This window comes from Lipotes vexillifer, unplaced genomic scaffold, assembly GCF_000442215.2.
Source record: "Lipotes vexillifer unplaced genomic scaffold, Lipotes_vexillifer_v1.1 scaffold269, whole genome shotgun sequence".
Classification (NCBI taxonomy): Eukaryota; Metazoa; Chordata; class Mammalia; order Artiodactyla; family Lipotidae; genus Lipotes; species Lipotes vexillifer.
In genome coordinates, this window is record NW_006799885.1 from 1817846 (window position 1) to 1837133 (window position 19288).

At 39.3% G+C, this 19288-nt stretch overlaps 1 protein-coding gene across 2 annotated transcripts in view; it reads right to left on the minus strand.

Annotated features, from left to right (window-relative positions):
* The window catches only part of PRMT9 (protein arginine methyltransferase 9), a 28444-nt gene extending 11158 nt beyond the window's left edge, over positions 1 to 17286 (minus strand). The window contains exons 1-9 of one of the 2 annotated variants that reach the window (XM_007472007.1): positions 16891 to 17286; positions 14375 to 14523; positions 12072 to 12308; positions 11383 to 11550; positions 8721 to 8823; positions 7218 to 7324; positions 5528 to 5720; positions 3157 to 3340; positions 130 to 832 (exon numbers count right to left, since the gene is read on the minus strand). In XM_007472007.1, coding sequence (XP_007472069.1) covers positions 130 to 832; positions 3157 to 3340; positions 5528 to 5720; positions 7218 to 7324; positions 8721 to 8823; positions 11383 to 11550; positions 12072 to 12308; positions 14375 to 14523; positions 16891 to 17079 — 2033 coding nt within the window. In that variant the 5' untranslated portion in view covers positions 17080 to 17286. The remainder of the gene's footprint in view (positions 1 to 129; positions 833 to 3156; positions 3341 to 5527; positions 5721 to 7217; positions 7325 to 8720; positions 8824 to 11382; positions 11551 to 12071; positions 12309 to 14374; positions 14524 to 16890) is intronic. The other variant, XM_007472008.1, reaches the window with a different exon arrangement.
* Positions 17287 to 19288: the final 2002 nt, after the last annotated feature.

The window sequence follows — 19288 nt, forward strand, 5'->3', positions numbered from 1 at the left end:
CCTGAAAAGCAACGCTTGAGGAACACACAATGATCACGACTCATTTGTGCAGTGACACCATGAAAGAACTAAAAGAACTCACATGAAGTCTAAGATCAAATAAACCAAAGGTTGTATTTTGTGTTTTACCTGGATATTGCCGCTTTTTCCATTATTTCCTGCTGAAGGAGCCCAGATGGCTCAATGACATCCAGTATAATTATACTCCACAACTTGTCTGATTTTGGCCTTTGCAACACAGCAGATTCATCTTCCACATGTCTCAACCAAAACTCAAGTGTTTCTTTAGGAAAGTGATTGGCTTCAGATATGAGGTCCAGAGTCATACGATGCTGGTCTTTCTCCACAGAACTGTAAGGTTTAACCTGCCCGAGTGTGCCAGCAATTATAGGCAGAATAGAGAAGCCCTCAGACACATCTAACACATACAAAGGTTCAGGGACGCGCTGTTCAGAATTATTCTGTCCACTTTCACAGCTCATCTCGTTACTCTGACACTGAGTATCCATGGCCTGACCCAGTGAAGACAACACTTTCTTCATTGCCATTTTAAAGCCTTCATGGTATGGGATGTTATTAAGCAAAGCAATTTCTGTGGATTCCAAAACACAAGTCTGCTCCACAGCATCTGGTTTACTGGTCTGAAGATTGGCGAGGGCACTACAGAGTTCAGCCTCATTTCCTAAAGGCAGCAAGTCTTTATTCTTGGTAAAACTTTTCCCAACATCCATTTCATGCTCCGAATTGAAGACACTGATACTCTGGATTCTTAAGTAACAATCTTGACAAGACACTTCCATCATCACCTGGTCCCCTGGCTTTATCCAGTAGTCTACATAAAAGAGGAAGAAAGGAAAAGAATTGTAATTGATGAATACAAGTGTTTATAAGTCTGAGGATCACACAAACACCTCTGTCCTCCTGTCATTTTTTAAACCACGACAGGAAGGATTGCATCTATTGATTTAAAAGAATTAAGTGAATTAATCTATTCATTTCAAAAAAACCCAAAAAAACAAAACTAGGAAAATCTCTCCAGCTTTACATAGGGAAAAACTGAGGTTAGAAGATCCAATTGACTTACAGCATAATAGAGAGATTCAAGATATCATTATTGGACCTTAACTATCAGTATTATAGTGCTTTTACTGTAATCACTAGGTACCATCAACGTCCCCAAACTGGAGGGTGGGGGAAGGACTACAGGGGACTCTCAATCTTTGGTAATGAAGCCAACAATAACAAAGATAGATGAAATTCAGGGATCGGCACCAAACCTCACTTTAGCTTAAAGGGACATTCTTTTCTGTAAGAGAAATTTCTCAAAGAACAAGGCAGCATTCAGTAGCACCTTGTCAGTAATATCTCTTAACTGTAAGTGCTTAGATATTCTTGCATGTTTAGGAATTTGAAAACGTAAGGAAGGACTAAATCCTACAATAAAGACCATATCACGCTCTTATCCATGAGCTTTCACACGTGGTAAAACTTTAAAGTGTAAATGTATAATTGCAATTCCTTCTCATTAGCCATAGAGCCAGTTGGAAATACAAGTTGCTATTCTTGTGTTTACACATTTAAAATATCCTTTCCCAAAGAAGGACTTTTTAAAAAAATACCATCTAAGTTACTGAAAGAGAGTTAGAATAAACAAAATTTTAAAGTAAGTGCTATTTATTGAGTGCCAGTCACTATGGTAGGCATTTTATACCTAGTATGTCTAATAATTCCTACAACAATCCTGCAACATAGGCAGCATCCTCTTTTTTTTTTTTTTTTTTTTTGGCCACGCTGCACAGCTCGCAGGATCTTAGTTCCCCAACCAGGGACTGAACCTGGGCCCTAGGCAGTGAAAGCACACAGTCTTAACCACTGGACCAACAAAGAATTCCCAGCATCATCCCATTTTTATACATCACATAACAAAAGCTCTAAGAAATAACCAGCAAGGCCTGCCAGGAAGTCAGTAAGTAGCCAAGACCCAATTTCAAATCTACCTGACTGACTCCAAAACCCATACTGGCCACAATACTATATTGATTCCATGACTTAATGACCTTGCCAAATTAGATCCTTGATTAAGAGACTACATAGAAGTAAACAGAGACTACATAGACGTAAATATTTATTACCTTCCAGTTTTAAAAAGGTAGAATTTTTCTATGTAATACAACTGCTGTAAACTATATTGAAACCCATAAAATTGCTAGTAAAAAAATTCTATACAAAAAATCGGGCTTCCCTGGTGGCGCAGTGGTTGTGAGTCCGCCTGACGCGGGTTCGTGCCCCGGTCCGGGAGGATCCCATGTGCCGCGAAGCGGCTGGGCCCGTGAGCCATGGCCGCTGAGCCTGCGCGTCCGGAGCCTGTGCTCCACAGCGGGAGGGGCCGCAGCGGTGAGAGGCCCGCGTACGGCAAAAAAAAAAAAAAAAAATTTCTATACGTAAAATACCTTTTAATATAGGACATCCCTAAGTAACTCCATGGATTCATGAATTCTAAACTGCAAAATTCTGTACTTCTATGAGTGTGCATATTTCTAGGACCTGGGGCTCCACAGATGCTATCAGATTCTCTAAGTGGTAAGAACTCCTGCACTAAAATCAGTACTCTTCCGCTGTGTTCCACAAAAAATGGACTAGCATTTCTCTTATTTACTGATAACCAGAGTAATCAGAGCTGAAGAAATGATTTAATGATAGATATTTTTGAGTGGTATGCAGCAGAGTTGTGTTTTAGTCTTTTTTTTTTAATATTGGAATATAGTTGATTAACAATGCTGTGTTAGTTTCAGGTGTACAGCAGAGAGATTCATTTATACATATACATGTATCTAGTTCTTTTTCAAATTCTTTTCCCATTTAGGTTATTACAGAGTATTAAGCAGAGTTCCCTGTGCTATACAGTAGGTCCTTGTTGGTTATCTATTTTAAATATAGCAGTGTGTACATGTCAATTTTAGTCTCTCTTCTTAACCACATATATTAATTATTTAAAACTACTTTTAAAAAAGAAAAAGAAAATTCTGAAAGATTTAACCAATCTCCCTTGACTAGAAACTTCATATTCATAGTGAATTTTCTGACACTGACTCAAATGCTTAGAGGGTTAAAATAAAAAGTTTTAAAAAACAACAACAAAAATTAGACAAGATATACCTGCAAGGTCATGTACGGGGTAGACAGCCTGTTCCCAGCATGTTTCCTCACTAGGACTTGTGGATAAACTGTGTTCATCATCAAGCTGGAGTACAAACCAAACCACAATAGCATCGAGTATGCCTTCTTTAATAACAGGGATACCAATTTTATCAGGTTTTTTAGTTGCAAGACTTTTTAATTCCTGAAAAAATGTTAAAGGAATAAGAGGATTTTAGACATTCATTATATACTTGCCCCAATATCATATCAATTCCCATTTCTGTAAGTTCTCAGTCCTGCCCAGCGCCCTTAGCGGATCGGTATCTTGGCACACCTACAACCATTTAAGGCATGCTGGATGGGAAGCTCTGATATATGATATATGGTAGTGAGTACCATACAGTTATTACAGACAATGAGGCAGACACATATTACTGATGAAGAAAGAAGTCCATGACATAGTGTTGATTGAAGGTAGCTAGTGGCAAAGCAATAGAGATTATTTTGTTTTAAAAAAGTGTGTGGGGCTTCCCTGGTGGTGCAGTGGTTGAGAGTCCGCCTGCCGATGCAGGGAACATGGGTTCGTGCCCCGGTCTGGGAGGATCCCACATGCCGCGGAGCGGCTGGGCCCGTGAGCCATGGCCGCTGAGCCTGCACGTCCGGAGCCTGTGCTCCGCAACGGGACAGGCCGCAACAGTGAGAGGCCCGCGTACCGCAAAACAAAAAAACAAACAAAAAAAAGTGTGTGTGTGTGTGTGTGTGTGTGTGTGGAAGATTAGAAAAGCAAGTCTGAAAAGATGTATTTCAACTGGTGACCTGGAGAAAGAAGGGCCTAGATTTTAAAAACAAAAAAATATACTTTTTCTTCTTCCTTTCTACTGTATTACTTGAAAATGTTAAACAGGCAGATATTATTTTCAAAATTAAAGTCTTAATAAGGTGTTTTCGTGTGTGTGTGGCAAAGAAAAATTAAAATAAGAAAAGGATAGCTTTGGAGTACTCAGCAGCTATGATTGTACTGTTCCCCACTGGAAGATTGTTACATCAGAAAAGAAATGCTCTTGAAGCTCAGCCACAGTAATCAATGCCAAAGTGTTAATTTAGTTCCACACCACCTCAAAAAACAAACAAAAAACCTAGTAACAATTAATAGGGGAAAGCTTTCATTAAATTACAAAGATCTTAGCTAAATGACCCTCATAAAGTCTTCTGTACTCAGGCAAGTTTCATCTCAAAAGCTTAATGTACTTAAACATTTAACCTTACAGGAAGATCTCCAGAGAAGGATTCGATGTAACCTTTCTCAATTTCCTTGGGCTCTTTCTTTGTGTAGTGCACCCCTCCACTACCCACACAGACACACCAGGGTGACAGCAAGTTGTCCTGGTTTGCCCAAGACTGTCTCTGGGGAACCCCTCAGTCCTGGCAAGCCAAGATGGCTGGTCACAAACAACCTAGAGAGCTGAATTATGTTTCATTTCAAGGAATACTGCTAATTTGAAATGGCAGGATGACACAGAGAAGAGTCAGAAGACCTAGGTTATAACTCCTGCCCCTACATTCATATTTGGGGGGAATTAATGTAAGCTATAGTTCCTTCATCTGTATAGCACAGGATAATTATAACTGTATTGCAACACTGTTTTAAGAGCCACCTAAGAATACCCATGAAAGCACCAGGCACACTGTACATTCCCAAAAACCTTAGGGATCTTTTTCTCTGTATTTACAGTAAGTAAATAATTTCAGGAGGGAATTCTGGTTACCATTTAATCATTTTCTTTACATACAGTCAGTGGAATCCCACGCAAACTCATAAAGTAAGACTGTCCTCTGTATTAACTATTTAAAATAATGCATGCAATTTAATGCTTAAATACAGTAACTGGGGCTTCCCTGGTGGCGCAGTGGTTAAGAATCCGCCTGCCAACGCAGGGGACACAGGTTCAAGCCCTGGTCCAAGAAGATCCCACATGTTGCGGAGCAACTAAGCCCGTGCACCACAACTACTGAGCCTGCGCTCTAGAGCCCGCGAGCCACAACTACTGAAGCCCGTGCGCCTAGAGCCCGTCAGGTTCAAGCCCTGGTCCAAGAAGATCCCACATGTTGCGGAGCAACTAAGCCCGTGCACCACAACTACTGAGCCTGCGCTCTAGAGCCCACGAGCCACAACTACTGAAGCCCGTGCACCTGGAGCCCATGCTCCGCAACAAGAGAAGCCACCACAATGAGAAGCCCTCACACAGCAAGGAAGAGTAGCCCCCGCTCGCCACAACTAGAGAAAGCCCACGCACAGCAACAAAAACCCAACGCAGCCAAAAATAAAACCAAATAAATAAATAAATTTATATATATTAAAAACAAACAGTAATTGAACTTTTATTTTTACCTGAAGATTGTTGAAATCTACTGTCATAATTTCAAAGCACTCTGTCAAAGCCAAATATCCTCCAGGAACTCGACTCATCTTTTCGGTTGTATAAGGTTCAATTGTTTCTTCAGCATCTACAGAAGAATAAGCTGGACTCTGAAATTTCACACTGGTTGGCAAACAGATCCCAGCAATGTCCTTAATACCCACCCTGGTAAGAGGGGGAATAAGAGGAAAAGGAGAAAGACGGGTTTGTTTTCTTGTTTTTTTAAGAATCAAGTAACACCATCTAATACTAAATCCAGCAAAAATAAATATAAAAATGCAATAAAGCTTCATAGACAAAGGTTTCTTAAACACCGTCACAAACACAATCACTAACTATAAAGGAAAACAAATGATAAATAAGTGTACATTAAAATTAAGAACTCTGCTCATCAAAAGATATCCAGGAAGAAAGTAAAAAAGCAAGCCACTGAGTAGGAAAAGAGATTTGTAATACATTACTCAACAAAGGGCAAATATCCAAAAGATATTTTTTAATTCCCACAATAAAAGAAACACAAAAGTAGGCAAAAGACTTAGACACTGTACAAAAGAACATATCCAAATGACCAATAAGCATATGAAAAGTTAGTCACAGGGAAATGAAGTTAAAGCCATACTACACAACCACCAGAATGGAGAAAATAAGTGTTGTAAGAATAGTTTCATGCACTATTGGTAGGAATAGAAAATTAACAAGACCACTCTGGAAGACTTTCGTAGTTTCTGCTCAAGATGGACATGACTATTCTAGATTCACTCTTAATACGGGAACCTCAGAGTGTCTGACATTTGCACTTTTAGGAACACAGCCAACAGAAATTCATACATACCACCAACAAAAGAATGTTCAAGAATGTTTATAGCTGTGCTATTTCCAATATTCCCCAAACTGGATATAACCTAAATGGCCATCACCAGCAAAACGGAGGAATGCACTGTGGTGTATTCATACAACAAGGATGAACAGTAGTTGCCTACTAGTGAGGCTTTGGGATGATTTTTATTTTCTTCTTTTACTCATCAGTATTTCTTAAAATGTAAATATGTTACATTTAACACTATCAAGTTAGCAGATGGAGGGCCTCCTTAAAAAGTTCCAAAAAACTATGGATCGATATTTTAGCAAAATAAAAAAATTCATTAATGTTCAAGAAAAACATGTAACCAAGAAACTTCTATAACTAAAAAAATTTTCACCTGTATCATATGTGATAAATCTCAGAATCTCAAGGGTAGAAAGATCCTAAAATTTTATCCCACCCAACCAGAAAACATTATAATATCAATAGTTATTAAGAAGAGAAAAATGGGAGAAATAAAATTATTTTCACATTGGAAATTTTTACTTCACTTTCTCTAAAATCAGTCTTAACTTAGTATTTTTCTCATGAATCTATCACACATCAAAAGGATACTAAGTTGTATCAAAATTAATTTTCCACTAGAAAACTGAAAGCTGATTTTAATCCTAGAGTTATATTTTCGAAGAAAGTTTTAAAAAAGCAAAAAGAAAATTAAGACTGGAATAAACATCATGAATTTAAAGGTAAGAAAACTACACATTCTCATCTGAATAAATGTCCACTAAATAACCTCTGGAGTACAGTCTATGCCTTAAAATTACTATTTTTTAATATTTACTATTCAAATAATCACTTACCTATGATGTCTTCTTATCTCTGCACATTCTACTGCCATCCCAAATATAACAGCACTTGCCGGTATAACTTTCCCATATTTTTCACAATTACCATTTTCACCTTTGGTCTAAAAATATAACAATAAAAATTATATTGTTATATTATGTCTAAATATGTGTGTATGATGGCAAGCTATGAAAATTTATCAGAAAAAAACTCAAAAAAACAATAATTAAGATAAGCAGGACTTCCCTGGTGGCACAGTGGTTAAGAATCCACCTGCCAATGCAGAGAACATGGGTTCGAGCCCTGGTCCAGGAAGATCCCACATGCCACAGAGCAACTAAGCCTGTGTGCCACAACTACTGAGCCTGCACTCTAGAGCCCGCGAGCCACAACTACTGAGCCTATGTGCCACAACTACTGAAGCCCGTGCGCCTAGAGCCCGTGCTCCACAACAAGAGAAGCCACCGCGATGAGAAGCCTGTGTACCGCAACAAAGAGTAGCCCCCACTTGTTGCCACTAGAGAAAGCCTGCGCGCAGCAATGAAGACCCAATGCAGCCAAAAATAAATAAATTAAAATAAATAACTTTTAAAAAATAAAGTACTCATCATGGGAAAGGCAGAAGTTTATTAAAAAAAAAAAGATAAGCAGGTTAAGGGGTTATTTTCCTTTAAAAAGTTCTTTTATTTTCATTGCTGTGTGTGTGTGTGTGTGTGTGTGTGTGTGTGTGTGTGTGTGTGTGTGTGTGTGTGTGTACATTTTTTTTTTTTCTTTTTTTCCAGTACAAATAGGAAGGAAGGGAGGGAGGGAGGTGGGGAGCTAGAAATCTCTCAGTCTGCACACAACAAAAGACTATTCAGTATGACTTTAACTGAGAGGCCAAAATCACCATTACCTACTTGAAAAACAAACTGCTCTTCTTTCAACCTTTCATTAGCTACTTTAAATCCAAATCATTTTCTGTAAGTATTAAATTCTTATTAAATGTTAAAATCCTTTCATTCACAATACATATATATAAACCGAATCTATAATTTACTGGGCCACAGTAGAGGATTTCAATGCAAAATATAACTTGACAATTATAAGAATCAGTCCTGTCCAAGCAGTAGCCTGGGTCCAACTGGTACCTTAAAACCATACCATGCCAGTTATCACTATATTCCCTTTTGATAATCTGCCAAAAAGTACAAGCAGTGAAGGCTGTGAGACTGAAAGTACTTCCCTTTCTCAACCCTACTCAAGAATTCCAGAGTCAATCCCTTCATAACGTAATCTCAATTCCTAAGAATTCTGTCCTGGAATGTTTTTTGCCTATATACACCATTTGGGCACACAAGTATACACTGCACTATGTTATTAAATGTTTTTTCATACTGATTTTTTTCCAACAGTACAGTATGCACCTCAAGACTGGGATGTATCTCATACTGATTTGCAATTATGCTAGGGGCTCAATAAATTATCTACTGAATAATGAATTCTTAATCAAATGTAAGTATTTTCATGCTGCTTACCTTTGGCTGCAAAAGTAAATGTTCCCATGCATGAATCAAACTCTCCACAATTCCTTCTCCAAATAAACCTGCATCGACAGTTTCTGTTACAACAAGGGACACTCTATAGAATGATTTTTTAAAAATATATGTAAGTAAAATATCATGCTATTTATATAAAAGATGTCAAAGCTGAGAGCAGAAAGGTCTGAGTACAGAGTACATTATAGAAACAGTTCATATGCAAAATTTTCTAATACATTTTGTGTTTAATATCTACCCTTGAATCTTGAGGAAGAGTCAGGCTCCTCTGTTCTCCACCGGCAGCTTCCTGGTGGGGATAGTAGTGGGAGTACACAGCCTTCACTTGACCCCCTGCCTCCTGGATTATCCTTTCATTGCCTAAATCCTAAGGAGTGGTTCATACCCATTACCTTTTTACCAGTCCCCCTCCTTAACCCTGAGTAACTGGACTTCTATCCCCAACACTCTATAAAAACACTCTCTATCATCAGTGACTCCCCAACTTACCGAAATGAATACTCTTTCTCGGTTCTACTTTTCCTTGATCTGTAAATAACATTTAGTGCGGGTGAGGAGGCCTGCCCCTCAAAATCCTTCCTCTACCACTGCTGTGTTTACCTCTACACACTGAGTGTCCCTCTCCTGTTACTTCTCTTGCTTTACCCACACCTGTGAGTTTTCACAAAAGCCTAATCCACAGAGCTCTGATCTTCTGTCCATTCTTTCTTACTAGAAAATTTCACTCAAAGACACACCAAAAAAATGTCTCCCTTCTCTGAACCTCTTTACTACTTACTGCCAGTATCGTTCATTTGTGTAATTAGAAGATAAAGATATTTTCATGAATATTCCTTATCTTCCTATCTAGACTGTAGGTGCCTTGAGGACAGAAACAACTTTGGTATCCCCTACAGAGCCTAAGCCCAGTATTATATATATAGTCACAAAATTTTCAATATTTATGATTGCAAATATTTAGAACATGGAAGGTATCTCAAATCACCTATTCAACATCTTCAAGTCTCCAGATTTGCTCAAGGTCAAAATAAATTATTATTAATTATTATTGCTGAACCGTATCTCTTAATTCAAAGCCAACAGATCCTTCTACAACACCATCTGTGACAAAAATGTAGATTGAATTAACATAACTTTGATTCATGCTCTGGACTGAACTGTGTACCACCAAAATTCACGCTGAAGCCCTAACTCCCAGCGTGACTATACTTGGAGATAGGATCCTTACGAGGTAATTAAGGTTCAGTGAGGTCATAAATGTGAAGTCCTAATCTGATAGGGCGTGTGTCCTTATAAAAGTGGAGGAGACAGCAGTGATCCCTCTCTCCTCACATGTACAGAGGACAGGCCATGTAAGGATGCACAGGAAGGCCATCTGCAAAGCTAGGAAGAGAGCTCCCATCAGAAACCAAATTTGCCAGCACCCATGATCATGGACTTCTAGCCTCCAGAGCTGTGAGAAAATAAATGTCTGTAGTTTAAGCCACCTGTTCTGGTATTTTGTTAATAGCAGTCTGAGCAGACTAAGACAATTGAGGACACTGTTTATTTCTATAAAATGGTATAATATCTGCCTCAACAATCAAACAGGACTTCTTTCATGAGAACATATGTAGAGACCATTGAAAAGCATAACTATTATGTAAATATAAATATTATCATACATATATGGAAAAAGACTTTTTTAAATCATAGTCCCAATGATGACAGGGTATAAAAAAGCCCTGTTTCAATGTAAACTGAATTTAAGTAAGATGAAAAGATAGACTATCCAGAAGATGTAGTAAAGCAAGTGCTACTCAGAGAAAACTCTGTATCTAAAATGATAGTTTAGGGCTTCCACGGTGGTGCAGTGGTTGAGAGTCCGCCTGCCGATGCAGGGGACACGGGTTCGTGCCCCGGTCCGGGAAGATCCCACATGCTGCGGAGCAGCTGGGCCCGTGAGCCATGGCCGCTGAGCCTGCGCGTCCGGAGCCTGTGCTCCGCAACGGGAGAGGCCACAACAGTGAGAGGCCCGCGTACCGCAAAAAAAAAAATAAAAAAAAAATAAAATAAAATGATAGTTTACTGGACCAGATGATTTTTAAATCCCCTCTAGCTCTAAAATCCCATCCCCTTGTGATATGGATCAAGGTGAAATAACATACTAAAAAGCTAAGACTTATGAGATAATATTCAAAGCATTTGAAGGGCCCAAGCCAAAATACATTGACAGCTGACGCTTCCAAAGCCAAAGCCTATCCTTCATTTTAGCCAGGGATATTAACACCAAATGTGATGAAGCCCATCAAGCTTCATCTACTCATGCATTATTTTTAAGTACAATTTTTAAATAGTTATTGACCACACAGAGGGACAACTAGAACACTGAAATTAACAAAGGTAAAGTAACTTGCTAAAGCTGAAGTTTATGTATTAAATCCCTTGCCACAAATTTTTCTCAAGATCTTTAAATCTTTTTTATCAAGAATATGACCTTACTATGAAAATCAATCTTATGCTAAACTATCCTATATCTGCATCTTTACAATATAAGGGTTTTAGCATTTTTATTTGGACTAGAAGCTAGAAATGTGAATATCTTAATTTTTAAAAAAAATTAGTGGATTATAAACACTAAAATTAGTTCATATTATAATACCTTTCAGGAATGTGTTTTGGAATTTCTATGTCAAGCGACTTCATATGTAAGAGTTTGATCCCTGCTTCCATCTCGTTTGCTGCCACTACATCACAGGCAAGTTCATACATGGTCTTGGATAACTCACAGGCATACACCAAGTGCGCTCCAGCTTTTTTAGCAAACATGCTACAAGAGGAAAAAGTGTTCCATCAAGAAAAAATAATCTACTGTAATTTTTCAAATTTTAGTGGAATTATAATGCTTAAACATGAGGTTTTCCTTTTATTTTTTAACACAACCATTATTCGTTCTGCATTTTAAGAAATGAACTAATATTCTTGTCAAGCAATAAAGCATACAATAAACCATGACATTCACCTTATTAAAACACAGCTGGCATGCAGAATGCTAATAGACTTTAAACGACTAGATTCAACCAGAATGTTAATGTAAAAAGTACTCTTAAAATTCATTATTTAAAATTTCAATGATAACCCCCAATTTTTCTTGGTAGTTATGTCGAGTTCTTAATTAAGTAAAAGTTACAGTGAAAAATACAATAATAAAAGTTCCATGAATAATCATAACAAGATTATGAGAAATAAAGTCTACTTTTAAATTCTGCTGTTAAAGTTTCCATATTTGGTACAATCCTTAATTTACATTAGTATATATGTATACATAATTAAAACACAATTCCAACAAACCTTAGTATTCCAGTTCCTGCTCCAATGTCCAAAACGTTTTTGGAGCCCAAACAAACCGCCTTTTGGATTGCTGCGTTATAAATCGTATTCCTTCTGGTGTCATTAAGCATGATAAAGTGCCAGCGTTCCACCAACCAGTTTGCAACACGATAAAAATTCTCCTTTGCATCACTGAAATCCGGGTTTAACTTCACTGCTTTACGAAAATACCCGGCTGCTTCATCTCTAAAGCCCATTCTAGAGTAAAAATTAACAGACAAAATATTCAACTATATACTATCAATTACAGTGCCTTTGTTTGTGCCACTCACCTGGCCTGAGAACCCCTCACCAGCACCCCAAATCCTACCCAGCCCAAGCGCCATCTCCTTGGGAAGCCTTCTGTGAGGACTGCAATTCTCATTCACTTCTTTCCTTTCTGAATCCCTTTTATACTTATGCATTCCAGGACACTAACAACTGACTGACTATGAATTACTACTTTACTATGGTATAGTAGAGGCTCTCCTACCATCCTCCATTTAAACAACTTTCTAGAACACCAGTGGTTTCTAAAAACCACTCCCTCTGTAAAAGATATTAACACCTACGGCTAAGAGGTGCCTCTTTGCTGTACCTGCATACCTTTTCCCTCAGCAACTGAGCTGAATGGTCATCAAGAGTCAGTTGTAGGGCAGGAATAAAGATGCAGATGTAGAGAATGGACTTGAGGACACGGGGAGGGGGAAGGGTAAGCTGGGACGAAGTGAGAGAGTAGCATCCACATATATACACTACCGAATGTAAAACAGATAGCTAGTGGGAAGCGGCCGCATAGCACAGGGAGATCAGCTCGGTGCTTTGTGATCACCTAGAGGGGTGGGATGGGGAGGGTGGGAGGGAGATGCAAGAGGGAGGGGATATGGGGACATATGTATGCATATGGCTGATTCACTCTGATGTACAACAGAAACTAACACAGTACTGTGAAGCAATTATACTCCAATAAAGATCTATTAAAAAATAATAATAAAATAATTAAGACACAACAGTGTAATGCACAGCACAGGGAATATAGTTAATTAATATTTTATATTAACTTTATATTGAGCATAATCTATAAAAATGCAGAATCACTATGTTATATACCCGAAAGTAATATAATATTGCAAGTCAACTATATTTCAGTAAAAAATAAGTAAATAAATAAGTCTGAATTAAAAGAAAAAAAAGTCAGTTGTATTTGCTGCCAGACCAGTTTACACCAGTTACACTTGTTATTATTATATATTTTAATTAAATATAAAAGAAACCAAATAAATATGACTGCAAAAAGAGAGGCACTGTGTCTAAGGAAAAAAGTTAAAGGTGAGTCAACCCAAAAAACTACTACTAAATTAGATGTGAGCAAATCAATAATAAAAGACAGGGGGAGAAAACTATCAAACCATCCGGAACAGTGTTTCTTAAACTATCTATGATAAAGAACTCCCTTTCCTTTTAAAATATCTAAGTATCTGTAGACCAACATACTTGTACTGCACATGATTAGTTAGTGTGCAACTCCCACACCAGATTTCAGCAGCAGAGTGGTCCATGCTCTCTTCAACAAGGGAGTTCCCTGACCACATGCTTGGCTTTATAGCAATGTCAAACTGCTATATACATTTCTAACTGTTTACTCACAATTTTTATACTTCTCTGTCATTGACTGGTAATCTGTGGATCACACCAGTGTGTGGTCCACACACTGAAGAGAACTAAGCTATTAGAACCCTTTTACACTCATACTTCTTCACAAGCACCTCTAAGCATTCTGCCAATTTTAAAGACTGAATCGGACTATTCGTTTTGGGTATGGTTTAAGCAAAAAAGACATTCTGGAACCCAAACAGGGAACGGCACTCTTACAAAAGGAAACAGCAAATTTCCAGGAAGTTCCAGAGAACAGATTTACAACAAATTCCCTGGCCAGGGACCACAGTGACTTCTCTGCCATCCTGTGAATGAGGGCTATGTCCTCTCCAACAAGGTCTGGATCTCAGCCCAGTGAGAGGAACTCTTCCATGGATGCTCTATCTCAGCCCCAGGGGCAGTGGCTATTATGTAGTATAACATATGGTATTATTATATATTATATCTGCTATTCCTATATTCTTTTCAGTTCTCTTCTTACTAGCCAACCCCTCATTACTCTGATCCCCTGTTATAATTAATAATTGTTTATATTAAACTTCCCGTGTTCGAATTAGTGTACAACAATTTATCCAATCTGGACTGATGCACAATAATCCTTAACTAGTAATACTGAAACCACTACATACCTGAAGAGATGCTCCCCCATACTGTTGCAAATCACTTCATCATCAGGAAACAGTTCCAAGGCTTGCTCATAGCAACCAAGTAGGTCTTGTGTTCGACTGAGTGCATCAAGTTCTTCAGCCCATCTGAAGAGCGTATACTGAAAAGTTTCCTTTACAAAAGAGAAAACAGTAAATTAGTCAGTAACATAAATGATGAAAGAGGTAATTCTCTGGCAGTCTAGTGGTTAGGACTCTGAGCTTTCACTGCTGAGGGCACAGTTCAATCCCTGGTCGGAGAACTAAGATTCCACAAGCCGCATGGCACAGCCACTGAAAAAAAAAAAAAAAAAGATGAAAGAATATCCAACACTGGTTGAAGATTCCACAGAAGATAAAACTGAGTTATAACTGAAAATTACCATAAGTTTAATTTAGCTTTAATAGGCCCTGTTGCTAAATAAACAAATGCGTAAATGCATAAATTTTACCACCTACATGGCAATAACATGCAGAATTAAGACAGTTTGACCACTCTGCAAAATCTCTCCATACTTGGCTGCCATATCATATTTTCCACCAACCTCCACCAACACCTATGTGTTGATGGATGCTACATCTCCATCTCCAATTGAGACCCTCTCTCCTGAACCTCAGACCCATAGTTACCACTCCCTACTGGTCATCTCAACCAGGGACCCTCAGCCATCTCAAATTCAGCTCAACCCAAATATTTCCTGATCGGTGTGCAAAGAATACCAAAGAACAACATAACATAACTCCTGTTCCTATCCTCAGAGAGCCTCATAGAGAGAAATATAACATACAATTTTGAAAAAATTCAAAATGTTCTAAACTGAACCCATCGTATTCTCTCACACAGGATATAAGGTTAAGGTACCACCCAACCTCAGACTAAGAAGTCACCTTAGAATGCCACCTTAACTCCAGTACAATTAATTTGAAACCCAGCCAATTCTCTCTCATTATAGTTAAATCTGTCACCTCCTCTCCCCCACATTGTTACAACGTGGTCCTTGTAACCACTTGCTGGACTACAGGAAGAGTTTTCCCACTGTCAACCTAGTTCCAATTACACCTCTCCCAAACATTCTCCACACTGCAACCCAGTGCAAAGACAGAAGGCTGTAGTCAGGAACACATTTTCTATCATCTTCACATATTTTATACAGAAGAGTGTATACCTGAAACTGAATTTTGATAAATTTTACTAGAGAGTCAAGGAAAGGAAGAAGACTCTAGGATGTGAGGGGGAAAAAAAACAGATTATATTAAATGGATCAGGGAATTTACAGCTAAGCAACTTGGTGTGGCTGAGGTGTAAGGATGGGGAGTAGAAGGAAATAAGACTTAAAGAGATAGGTCTTTCGCAGAGGACCCTGCAAAGAAATATGGGACTCTGTTCTGCAGGAAACAGAGCTAGTTACTTAACCCTACTTAACACCAGGCAAAGAAATACAAGCTTTAGATAATACTTTTAATACACACTAAATATAAAAAAAGGTATTTTCCCTATTTTACGAAAGAGGAAACTAACGAACAAAGAATTGAGGAAAAAGCACTTGGATTGATCCATTATTCTACTTCTGCCTACCTAAAAGAGCAAACTGTATCTCAGCATAACACATTCTCCTCCCTGAGGCCAGCTGATCCTGAAATTTAAATGTCTATATGCTACTGACATCTACTGGGTAGAAGTCAGGGATGCTGCTAAACATTCTACAATGCACAAGACAGCTCTCCACAACAAAGATTCCATCCAAAACATGAGTAGTACTGAGGTTGAGAAACCCTGGGTGAAATAAAGCAAAGGAGCTTCAGGCTGAAAGTTGAATGCAAAATTAAGTTAAATCACTTTTCGAAATTTAGATTCTGAAATAACTTGAAAAAAAATGTACAGCATTTCAACAGAATAACTCACAAATAATCCAATAACTGAAACTTAAAGAATGCATCATCGAATGATTACTTTAGGCTAATCCCAAACTTAACATTCGTTCCACGTAACAGTAGAGACTCGTGCAAAGGTCCTGGGGCAGGGACTTGCTAGAATTAGATATAGGAGGTGGCAGAAGATCACCTGAGGCCTCATGCAATATAACCTTCGGAATTTTGAATGAAATGGAAGTTTTGAAATAGAGAAATGACATCATCTGGCTTTTATTATGAAAAGCTCGTACTGGCTGTGTTGCGGTAGGCTGCAGGAGAAAGCCTAGTTTCGAGCCTGAGCCTATTGCAAAAGTCAGAAGGAGATGACTGAAGCTTGAATCAGGGCAGTAAAAAAGAAGGTGGTAAGAAGGGATACGATTCTGGATATATATTTCGATGCAGCAGACAATATTTTCTGATACGCTGGTTGTGGTTACGAACAAAAGAAGAGTCAAGGGTGAACAGTAAACATTAATAACCACCACCAAGCACTCATAGTACCCCCCTCCAATTTATTTATGTATTCATTTTTTTATACGAGAAGAACACAGGATCTGCCTGCAAGCGAGAGAAACAAGGGTCCTCCTCACCTTCACATCGTCTTTCAGCTCCGGCGCCAGGCTGAGCACGAGGAGGTAGTGGGCATAGGCGGTGCCGAAGTCCTGGGCGCCCAGGCAGTGCTCTGCGCTCTGCAAGGACCGCGACACCAGCTCGTCCCGCCCGGCTGCCCTGGCGCCCCGTCCGGCGCCTCGGCGGGGCCTGGGCCGCAAGTTCGGCATGGCAGAGTCACCGGCCGAAATCTGCGACTGTATCACCAAAGGGAAGATGCTTTGGTGAACGGAAAGCGCAAACTGTCTAGGTGCTCGCACTTCCACGTGACTAACCTGAGCCCGAGAACCGGAACAGGAAACCTACTCCCTACGACTGCAAGAGCTCCCACCTCTGCCAGGCAGAAACCCCGCCCCCTCCCCTAGGGGCGGGTCCCACGCCGCCGACGCACGCTTCGCGAACGGCAGTGCGCCCGACGTGAGCACGTCGTGGCCCGCCCCCTCCCGTGGGAGGGGAGGTACGGGGTGGCCATTGCGCTTGCGCATAGGGGATCTTTCCTGACTGTTCCATGCTGGCGTCTCTGCCGTCTCTCCGGCTGGAATCGGAGCTTTCTGTCCCTTTCTCCTGACCTTTAGGAGTGTGTGACTTCAGCTACGAGACCTCTTTCGGCAGCCTCAGCTAGCGCGAGGGACGTGGGTGTGTATGAGGAGAGACGGTCAGGCAGTTGAGGCCTTTGGGTCGTGATGCACCAAATCTCCAAGTGGCGAGAGTGGAAGGAGCCCGGAGATAGCAAAAGCACCCTAAATGGAGTAGAGGAAATGCTTTCACTGGAATTTTAAAAATCATCCGCACAAAACTCGGTGAGGTGGACCTTTGGGTCATACTCATCTTATAGACCGAGAGGGACATCCTGAGAAGTTACTTGCGCAGGATCACAGAAGAGTTCGTAGCATAGGCACGGCTCAAACCCGAGTCACTGGCTCCCTGTTCAGTTTTCTTTCAAATGAGCTTAGGGTTTATCTCACTGTTCGGTGTATCACCACTGTACAGTGGTTACATTTTAAAAGTTTGTTACATTCAAGTGTGGACCCTAAGGGGTAGACTGAGAACTTTTAAATGGAGGGGGTGGTGCATAGGAATTACGGCTGAAAAAAGTCTCTTTTGCCCCTGGTTTCATACATGCTGATGGTGAGTATTTTACTTAAGAAACAAAATAATAGAGCAATTTTCCGTATCAAACTGACAAACTTTGGGGGCTCCTTCACTCTCAAAAGTTCATCATTTATATGCCTTTTTGCCTTCTCTTTTGATCTGATTATCTGAACCACCCTTCCTCTGAGCACACATGTAAATACTAATCAATTCTTCAAAGTCCAGATCACTAGATTGTGACCTGCTGCTCTAGTCAGAAAGTTCCTCAAAGGCAGGATCTGTTCTTAACCATATTTTAACTTTGCACCTAGCAGAGTCTGGCTCAAAGTAAGTACTCATTTTTTTTTAATTTTAGTGGGAGCTACATCCCCCGACTCCCAGGTTTTGCACTTAGACTCTCCCAACCATTTAAGGTCCTTATTTCTTTCTCAGCCTCAATTGCTGCTTTACTAAATTTAAGATTGAATTGTATTTATTTCACTGTGTAGAGGGAAGTCATCAATAACTGATCTATAATAAGAATAGAAGAGAGTTTTGAGCCAAACTGAGAAGTATAGCCTGACAAGCAGCCCCTTGGGTAGCTCTGAGGAACTGTTCCAAGGAAGCATGGTTTCAGCACAGTTTTATATCTTGTCGGAACAAAGAATATCAAACGCGAGAGGGGTACATTCTTTCAAGGTTTCAAAAAAGACAGCATCACGTACACAGTAAGTCAGTATGGCCTTGCGCCTGGGAAGGGAGCCTTGTCATCTAAGGAGTACTAGCATTGACCATTGACGTCCCAGGAAGAGGGAGACATTTATCTCTATCTTAAAAATGGACATATTACTTCTGGACAAGGCACCCTTTTCTTTAATGGTTAAAGCAACTGTACAATGTATGTTTAATAGGCCACGAAACATGCTGTTCTGGTTAGCATAAAGTTTCAGTTAAATCATGTGTAAGCAAGAATGTCTTCCCCATACCTCAGTATATGAAAACTTCTCCCTCATCACCTCACACAACTGAAATGCCAAGGACTTAGAGAGTCCCAGTGCAATGTGGTAGAACGTGAAAAGACTTAAAAAAAAAAAATACATGCATTCTAGTCCAAGCTTGGTCCTTTCTGGCCCATTTAAGAACATTTCCTTAAGAGTCATTATTTGTAAGAAGGCCTAACAAAGCTACCTTTCCTACTTTGGACACAAGATTGATATGACCATCAAATGAGATACTATATACAAAAGCATTATATATATATATATATATATATATATGTATATATATATATATATATATATATATATA